Raw genomic sequence first — 10194 nt, 5'->3', positions numbered from 1 at the left:
GGGGCCGGGGGGACTCTGTGTGTGTGAGGGTGGGTGACAGAGGCGACCCCGAAGGGGACACAGCGCCCACCTCTCCCCTCAGGATCCCCCGCCCCGCTGCCGCCCTCTCCTCCCCGCCCGCCCCGTCTCACCCCCTGGATCCCGCCCCCGGAGGCAGCTCTCCCCGAGGGAACCGGGCGAGGAGGAGGCAGACGGCAGCTCTGAGGTAATTATTAATAGCCGTGCCCACCGGGGCGGGGGGGAGAGGCGAGGTGAGATAAAAGGGGGCGGCGGGGGGGGGGGGGGGGGGGGGCAGGGAGGAGGGAGCCGCCGTCGCGGAGCCCCGCCGGGAGCATGGCCCCCGCCGCGCCGCCGCCGCCGCTGCTGCCGGTGCTGCTGGTGCTGGGGCAGCCGGTGCTCGGGGCGCCGGGGCAGGGCGCGGGCACCTGGTCCCGCTTCGCCCGGCTGCCCTACCCGCAGGACCAGCTCTTCCTCCACGACACCTTCCCCGACGGCTTCCTCTGGGGGGCGGGCAGCGCCGCTTACCAGACGGAGGGCGGCTGGCGCCAGGGCGGCAAAGGGGCCTCCGTCTGGGACACCTTCGCCCACCGCCCCGCCGCGCCGACGGGGTCCGTCCCGCCGGGCCCGGCGGGCGGCGACGTGGCCAGCGACAGCTACAACAACCTCTACCGCGACGCCGAGGGGCTGCGGCGCCTGGGGGTCTCCCACTACCGCTTCTCGCTGGCCTGGGCCCGGCTGCTGCCCAACGGCACGGCGCCCGTCAACCCCGCCGGGCTGGCCCACTACCGGAGGCTGCTGGGCCGCCTGAGGGAGCTGGGCGTCGAGCCCGTCGTCACCCTCTACCACTGGGACCTGCCGCAGGGCCTGCAGGACGCCTTCGGCGGCTGGGCCAGCCCCGTCCTGCCCCGGCTCTTCCGCGACTACGCCGAGCTCTGCTTTCGGCATTTCGGAGGGCAGGTGCGCTACTGGCTGACCATGGACAACCCCTACGTGGTGGCCTGGCACGGCTACGGCACGGGGCGACTGCCGCCCGGCGTGCGGGGAGGCCCGCGCCTCGGCTACCGGGCGGCCCACCACCTGCTCCAGGTAAATGGCGGGCAGCGGGAAGGGGACCCCGGCGGCTCCCAGGCCACCCGGGGTCGTGCTGAGGGGAAGGGTGCGGAGGCTGCCCTCGGCCCACCCCGTCGGCAGACCTGTCGCCGGTCTCGGCGATCCTGAAACCGGATCGACGTGCCCGCCGGAGTGCGGGCAGCTGATTCTGTGGGCTAAAGGCGGCAAGGCTCGTAGATGGGAGGCAGGAACTTCGCGGTTATTTCAACTTAGTGGAAACGCACCGCGTTAAAGCACCCTCTGTATTCTGCAGAAATGTTCAGTTTTGGCCCCGACGCTTGCCAGTGCCGTGCTGGGTGGGTGAGGGGATGCGTTCGGCTGTGCCGGTCCAGCGCTGCCTTACTAAGGTTGCTGTGGAAATGCTTAGTGTGACTGTAAGGACAATTCATGCATTTGGTAATGAAATCTTACCGAGTTAATGAGGTGGCCGAAATGCCATGCTGAGAGATTTTCTTGACAGAGTATGGGGTTTTTTGACTGTGAACACTGGGAAAAAAGACCCTCTGCTCCCCCAGCTAGTCTAGTAAGTGGCGCGAGTCATTTGCTCTACATAATTTTTATGCAGCGTATCTGTGTATGGTGTAATTGTAATGTTTGCTGGAAGCAAACATTGTGGATTCTCGGGGAGAATTAAGCAAAAGTGTGTACAAATCCTTCCAGTGACAGGAGAAAGGATTCAGCCTAACTGGCCATTAAGGCATGATCTGTTGCACCTTAATACACATTCACAAACTCTGCTGATGTCCATCTGCTCAACGTACACTTACCGGCAGGAGTTACATCCTAATGAGTATTGTGTATTAGACGGGAACACCAAGAAAACATCCAGCGCATGCCTTATTCAACTTTTTGCCACTTTCCTGCATTACTTTTGCATTGTTTAGTGCTACAAATAAGTCAAGAGAAAATACAGGTGGGGAAAATGTGGGTAAAATTTCAAATTAAATTCCTGGTCCTGACACCTTTGAATTCTTCATGTAGTACCTTGGGGTGTACTTGACCGTGTTTCACAGTGAGTATAACCCACATCACCATCATATCTGTCCGAGTCCCTCATAATCTCAAGCATATGCTTGTTCTCATAAAAGCCCTATGGAGAAGGAAGGTGCTTTTCTATTTAACAAATGAGAAACTGAGGCACAGACTTGCCTACACCATGTAAAAAGTATAATTAAACCTGGAAAGTCTACCAGTACTTGTTTTAGCATCAGAACCTCAGGATTAGTTTTGTCCTACTGACTGTCATCCAGCGTTTTCACAATTAGTGGACATTTCTCTTTACACAACAGTGTAAGGCAGCAAGGTATCTTTTTTTTTTTACGTTTCATGAATTAGGAACTGAAACACAGATGCAATTAAGACCCAAAGTGTCCACTGATTGTTAGTGCCCTTTTCCTGGTACGTCATCTTTTCAGAATATTGGTCAGTTACATTATACTTCCAGTTCTTCTACAAGTCAGATCCCCAAATCTCAGATCACCTACAGGGAAAGTAAGGGACGTGCAGTTCATGCAGAAGAGCTTCCATCCCTGACCCCTCCAGGTAGGAGTCTTCAGTAGAGGCAGAGATAGAGCCTAACTCTTCAGGACAGAGAAGTGAACAGCTTTAACACTGAGATCCTCTTTTCCTTCTTACATCTTTGTAGATTATTGATATTGGATCTTTCAGCTTGTGCAAACAATGAAGTAGAAAGCTACAGAGTATGGCTTTTTTGACTACACAGCCTGATATCCATAGAGAAAGTGTATGTAATCGTGTAGTAAAAGATTAAGTTATACCACATACAGTAAGGAGTGAATTACATTTCCACATGCAAATTAAATTCTTCTCTTACAAAATTCTTGAGTGATTGACTTTGCAACTTGAGTAATGTTCTTTAATGCGTGTCTGTGGGTTGCATGTAATTTTGTAGGTGAGTTTGGTCAGTTGCTCTCAAAAAACACAGCCTTGACTTGGATCAGAAGGTGGTACAGTTGTAGTGCTTCATCACATAACCTGGAGGATGTGTGCAGCACCAGACAGTGCTGCTTGGGGATACAGTCCTCATAGCTCCATCAGAAAAGATGTGGTTGTATCATCCCACACAAAAAAACCCCTCTCAGCTGCCTAGCCTTTTGCTGCTTATGTCTTACATTACCCAAAAGGTCTGGTCCCAGGTTTCTTCCTAATCCTTCTCTGTGGCATTCTTGTCTCTTCTTTCCAGGGAAACTGAGCTTGCAGAACATGTTTGTTTCTTAAAAGATAAATTGTGTTGTCATAAACATTTGGTTCTTAGCAAATGAGCAGGCTAACTCTTAATATGCATGTTTTCTGACTTTTTTTCCTTATTTACAATATGCAGTTTTAAGCATCTTCTTTCTGCATTTATTCAAACCGAAGACCCTCACAAGTGGAAAGCTTAATAGCTAGTGAAAGTTGATGTCTACTAATTTATTTTACTGGATGCTAATTACATTAAAAGACAAAACCATTTCCTTCAAAATTCAACAGATATGAATGTGGATTTTGGGCTCTGTCTTTCTGAGTTACTTATTATCTGAATAAATGATCAAATACTAGTTTGATTCAATTCAGGTTGTTCAAGTCGGGGCTGGTGAAAACCGGGCAATGAAGTTTGATCTAAATATCAATATTTAAATTTAGCTTGAATGGATTTCATCCTATTGTACTGAATTTTTTAATTACCTTTCATTTTTCTGAACTTTCACAAGTGGGTCATAACAGATGCTAAGTGGACAGAGTAAGAGACGCTTTTTATAAAAAAAAGCAAATAAAAATAGTGTAAAAAAACTTGTATGAAAAAACATTTTGTGGATGCATCCTTGGTTTGTTATTGAGGGATGTTGATCAGTATTCGGTGAAAACTTCACCATTTTATAGCATTTCCACTGACACTTGTCGCTTTTGATATGTCTAAGCCCTTCAAACACTGTAAGAAATGGAAGAAGTTGTACATGTTTATTCACAAAATAAATTGAATGGATCAAGTATAGTTCATAAAAGTTGGCATTCTCTCGAGTCATCAGCCAGAAAATGTAATGCCAGCAACTGTCATGTATATGATGCGTCTCTTTCTCCAGGTAGGAGTTGAGAGAGGTCACTCTATTATGTTCTGGTTTTTGCAAATGCATTTTTTCATTACTGGTTCACAGTATATTGTCTGAGTTGAGCATACTTGGATTTACTCAATATAAACAGCATTTGCAGAAACAGAAGAACACGTTGTTTCCCGAAGAAGTGAGGGGAATTGCTGCCTGGAAACCAGTCACGTAGCAACAGACTGATTTCTATTCCAAAACTCTTTCCAAAACAAAAGGTAAGTACTCTTTTGTTGACCTTCAGTGCTAAACCTAATAAAATGTCAGTAATTGCCGCACAGGGGAATGATCTTTTCTTGGTGCGTATTGTTTCTTTCAAAATTCAGACAGCCTTCAAGCTTTCACTCAGTGCAGATGGAGTGACTTTGGATTTTCCTGAAAGTAACACAGCTCATTGTAGTTGTGAAGACATACAGAATGTTTAGAAAAAAGAAGGAATAATTCTAAGTAATAGTATTTTAATTTTTTTTCCTATTCTTGCTTTCTTAAGACTTAATTCAAAGAACAAAGAAGAAATTGGTTCTGTTTCTGGTTTTGAGTATCAGCTGGGTAGTATATATTTGTAAAGAATTTATTGCAGTAGTGATTATTGTAATCACTAATCATTTGAATCGGGTATCTTTCAAATGTCAGAGATGACAAAGAAGTACAGTCAAACCATACAGCAAATTCAGATCTGATGCTGCAGTTTTCTGTGCCGGTAGCTACACATAGTTATACTATGTTCACAAATTATGTTAAAAGCTATAGTGTACCTTTCTCAAGCTTTAATCGTCAAAAGAAAAAAAAAATAAAGAGTTCCATTTTAAAATGTGATAAACTGAGGAGTTTGGGTTTCAAGGATGCTCATTTTATTAAAATTAGCTCTAAAGATAGAGTATGTAACCTTCCCCTTGCCATTTCTACCTGATGGCATACACATTTACAAAAGGAATTTTGTTTTCAAATATTCCGCTGTAACAGAAAAGTGGTTTGTTATCTTTACAGAGTACTTTGATTTTTAATTACAGAAGTATCAGAACTATGTGGAGAATAAGGTGTTACCATGGAAAAGCAAGAGTGTGCCTCCCTCAAGTGTAGGGGTTTTATACATTGAAAAGCTTTTTAGAGATTTAAGAAATCTCACTAAAACACAACAGGAGGGACTTGGAAAGACTACGCTGGTGACTGCAGTGGGATGGAAGCAGAATTTGTGTGTTCTCTGTGTGGAAGAGCAGCAGGTCGAGCCCGTAGGTATGTTAAGTCCCACCTCAACTCTTTTGCTGTTCATTACGAGGATGAGGATTTCTGAGGGTCCCTGTTACTATGAGGATTTTAGTGCTTAGTAATTGTGGTTTTTGTAGCTGCAAAACTCTGTTTAATTCTACAGGCAGCCCCAAACCTGTGTTTTCATAGCTCATTTTAAGTGCCACGTGCCTGATTTTTAATTGTTGCAGTAGCTGTTGCTGGAGGTACCGAGGTGATATCTCTGGTTCCTATTCAAGGTAATCTAGTATGCTTCCTTTTTAAATAGCTTGCTTTTAATGCAAGATCAAAGTTTTTGTTTAACATGTTGGGCAGGGCTCTGCTCCATGCCAGAAAGATAATGACTACTGATTAACAGCATTTTGATACAGATAAGGGCATTTAGACAGGCAACATAAAATTCACATCTCATAAAGTCTCACTGGGTACATGAGTGTAAAGCTGTCTGCTCCTTGATACTCTTTCATTTTGCATTAATAAAACCTCATAAAGTATGAGATATTCTTGGTTCTCCCCTTCAACCTCTTTCCTCAAGCGGAAGAGATCCTGTGTTTGTTGTAGTTTTGGGGGATCCGAAGTGAAGTGTGTGGAAGGACTCGTATTACTGTACATTCCTTTGTATGTCAGACTTTTCCAGTTTCCATTTCACCTTGTTTCTATGGAAGGTTTCCAGTACTTAAGGTAGTTGATGGGCATAATTCCTACCTGTACATAAGGATTGTTGGGACCTGGAAAATAAAGCCTAGCTTCAATTTTTGCAGAGTGAAACATGTATTTTAATTTAAGATAGTTCACCATTTTTTAGTGCATGCCTTTCCCTTTTGACCAAAAGCAAGGAGCTCTTAGAGCTTTTCCCATGGTAGGTCAAGTGGAAACCTCTATTCTGCAACTGTCAGCAGGTTGAAAGTGCAGAGGCAGTCCTTTCTGTTGAAAGTGTCGTCTTCTGTGAGGAAGAAATGCTCTGTGACGAAAGAGAAAGTTGCTTCACTCATCACATGCCCACCTTCTAGAAGGTCAAATTCTGATGTCTCTTTCTTTGGTAGAAATTAAATCAGACTCTGGCACTTTCTCGGGCAATTACCTTAGCTTCATTCCTCACATTTATTAACTCTTTCTTTGAGTAACAGCATCTCCTTCCCAGTCTACTCTGGGGAACAAAACTTTTTTTTCCCCTATCTTTCAGTATTTCTTCGACTAGACAGAAGCAGTGAATATGTCTGTACAGCTGGTGGTACTGTTGGCAAGCAGTGACCATTAGGACAGGGAATAGAGAGCAGTGCAGGATGTGGGCATTTGGAGATGTTTCATTTTAATTCTTTTTGGTGACTGTGATGCATATCCTTCTTACATTGGGAGAAACAGGAAAGAACAGACAGTTATGTGCATGTAGATGCTGCGTAGTTTGCTTAGCTCCAGTTTGTAGAGTCTTGTGGTTTTCTGTTAGTGGTTGGCAGAGTTTGAGGGCTGTTTGCTAATCCTTGCAACTGAGTGTGTGATTTGTGTGTTTGGTTGTTGCTGATGAAAACAGTTAAAATGCTGAACTTAACCTGAAGGTGCAAGGCTGATCTTGGCAGTTTTAAAAAAGCCAAGAAGCCAGTAATCAAAAGAGCCTGCTTGCACGGACTTGTAAGTAAAGAAATGTGTACAAGGAGATTTTCTTCTTCCTTTCCATGATGGTGAAAATAAAGAAGAGGAAATGATGAAGAAGTGCTTCTGAAGAAGTAGGGAAGGTGACCTCCATATACAATGATGACAGGTTGTAGAAATTACAGGATGTGTGTTAACCTGTTTTAAGTACTAAATAAAAACTACTCATGCTTGGGTATTTGCCTGCCAAAGCATATAGAAGAGTGTCACAGGTAGAACTGGGAATGCTGATTTTTAGATTAAATCAGAAGAATGGAGCAGAAGAATAAAGTTGTAGGCAACATCTTGGGATGTTTAGGAAATTACTGAAATGAAGACTGGACAGATCTCTGAGGGAGAAGGTGACCCATGGAATATGACCATGAATAAAACATGAAAGAAGAGACTGGCTTCTGGAGGAAGAACTGAATTACTTCACTTGAGAGAAAATGTGCCAGCAGAAAGAGAAGGTGAGTTGTTAAGAAGGAAGATTAACTAACTAAGCAAGCACAAGAGGAGAAAGAGATATTGGCCACAGCAAGGGACTGGAGCCTTCGGTAAAATGGGATGAGTAGGAGACAAATGATACCAAGGAAGGGAAGGAATTAGATTCACACTAATGCGTTCTGTAAATACTTCTGGACATAAATATCAATGACAGGAAGAAAATTTAGAGTTAAAGGACCATATGCACACACACACAAAAGGATAAATGTTCAGTATCAATACAATGAGGCTGACTCTTGGAAGTCATGGATAGCCCTTGGCAGAAAGAGCTTCTGGAATGGCCTTTCAGTGTTAATGGTAGGAACAAAAGTCTTCTTTTAAGACAGCTAGAGCAGTTTGAGAAAAGACACACTTGATGCATTTGGTGGCAGTGGAGGACACAGTACTTGTAAACGTGTATTCTTCCTCTTTGCTTGCAAATTCATAACAGAATGATATATGGCATGATTTAAACTCTGAGAGTGTAGTTCAATGGAAGAAATGAAATATAATCTGTATTAACAGTAAGCTGTTTAGGATATCAGTGACGGCAGCTTCTGGCTTGCTGTGGCAGCTTCAACTCTGCTCTGAGAGCACAAAACACTCATAAGAAGGCTGGCCTGTTAAGTTTGTGGGATGTCTCCCTGGAGATTTGGCAGGGAGGGTCTATTTAGATGCACATTGGACTAAGGCAAAGCAATTTAAGAATCTCTGGATTTGGCCATATTGAAGCACATTGCTTCATTTTTATGTATGTTTAGTCTGAGAAGAGATAGCATTCTGCATTACAGAGAAAACAAAAGTTTAAAGTTTAGCTTTGTTCCGATTCTGGAAAAAAACCCCATATTCTAAATTCTTCCAGTTACTGAAATCTTTACAGATGCTGTTTACAAAAGCTGGTGTAGGAGCCAAGGGACTGGGACCACGGGTGGTGTCAGTGCCAACGCGTGGCCCAGGCTCTGTCACTTCTGCATGATGGGAAGCACAGGGTCTTTTGGATGTCTCCGGATCCCACCAGCCTGGGAGGCTGAAAGGCTGGGGAGCGCTCTGAGACACCCCACGACATGCTCTTCAGCAAGAGGGTGAGCGACAGGCAGCCACATACATTTCCAGTGGACTGTCACTTTGGTCTGCACATCATAATTTTGTTGCTTGCACTTTAGGTCTCACGTTAACAGTTGAGCTTTGACTTCTGTTTTAGTCAGTTTAGCACACTTCTAAAGACAGCTGAATGGTTTCAAATTGGCCAGGAGAGATTATAGTATGGAAATGCCTTGTTATTTTGTGAGTCCAAAAGTAAACCCCGGAATCCTTTCGTAGGTTAATCAGTTTAATGCCCTTACTAAAGGCTAGAAAATGTTGGCACCACTGGGATTATATTTTACAAGCTATTTGCTTTACGGTTAGGAAGATTGTAGCATCTGTTTGTTTTGATCCTGCTTCTGGAAAAGACATCAAGTGGTTGGGTAGGGAGGGGCAACAGAGTTGTAGCTGTTGGTCACACATTCTGGTAAGAGTTCACTGTGATTTTCCAATGCCTTTTCTAAGTCAGCTTTTTTCTTACTCTTTTGAATATGTAGTAGCTCCACTGGCTCTGTTGTTTTTCAGAGCTGAGGGCAAAGTTTACTCAATTTGTTTATTTAACTTTAGGCATTTTAAGAAATAATGTCATTTTTGCTGCAGGCATGGAATTGTTGAACATAGTTATTGATTAATGATTCTAATTATGGTTCCTTAACTCAAATATATATGGAAATGGTAGAATTAGGCAGCATTTCTTTTCTTTTGAGAAAGCAGGTTGGGAATATATTGCACTGTCAGGCTGAGTGATTGTTTTTTGGTTTGTATTTTGTAAGTAATAATATTGTGCTTCAAAATCAGTTCAATAATTCTGACCTCAGGTTTGAAATGAAAGTTCAACTGGCTCCTGACTGCACAGTGATGACATGCTTTTTGTAATACACTTATTTCATTCTTCATTTCTTTTCCTGTCATAGTACCATGTTAACTTGCGTACAAGTGGTGTTTGCAGAGAGAAGGGCCAACAGAATGGCCATCACCAGTTATGTACTCCATCAGGAGGCAAAAGCCAGGCCAGAAAGAGTTGTAACAAAACACGGAGTGATAGGAAAGAGGAGTATTAGGAAAATGGACAATGCGTGAAGAGCTGGTGAGATGTGGGGGTGACAGGAGTGGGAATGCAGGAGCTGGGTTTATGAGATGATACTGCATTTTTGTGTGTATATTCAGCATTGAAAATTAATGTGAAATGAGGTGGCCTAGAGTCCCCCAAAGATGAGTTGTTCTCTGGTTAATTTTTATTTATAAAAATCATATGAATTTTTTTGAGGAAGCTGACTGGTGATTTTATCGAAAGCACAAACCATGCTTCACAGTGATGGAGCCTAATTCAAAGAGTCTGCCTTGGCTTATGGTGTCTACTTGCTGTCCCCCCATTGCCACCAGCACTGGGAGTGGGGGACACAGTGAGCAACTTGTAAAAGAAATGAGAGATGCTACATTAAGTCTGGGTTTCTCAAAGGAGCTTAAGGAAAATAAGTGAGAATTGAATTTTCCTGAGCTTTTTTTAGAATCCTGTCACTTTCAAGCAGTTAAGTAAATCAGCAAG

The 10194-nt window shown here is 43.8% G+C and overlaps 1 protein-coding gene across 1 annotated transcript in view; it reads left to right on the top strand.

Moving 5' to 3' along the window:
- Positions 1 to 210: 210 nt before the first annotated feature.
- The window catches only part of KL (klotho), a 55502-nt gene continuing 45518 nt past the window's right edge, over positions 211 to 10194 (top strand). Inside the window, exon 1 of the mRNA XM_069808028.1 lies at positions 211 to 1086. Coding sequence (XP_069664129.1) covers positions 334 to 1086 — 753 coding nt within the window. The 5' untranslated portion in view covers positions 211 to 333. The remainder of the gene's footprint in view (positions 1087 to 10194) is intronic.

The sequence above is a fragment of the Haliaeetus albicilla genome, chromosome 20 (assembly GCF_947461875.1).
Source record: "Haliaeetus albicilla chromosome 20, bHalAlb1.1, whole genome shotgun sequence".
Taxonomy (NCBI): Eukaryota; Metazoa; Chordata; class Aves; order Accipitriformes; family Accipitridae; genus Haliaeetus; species Haliaeetus albicilla.
The sequence above is the reverse complement of the archived record's forward strand: the minus strand, read 5'-3'. Positions and strand labels throughout refer to the sequence as shown.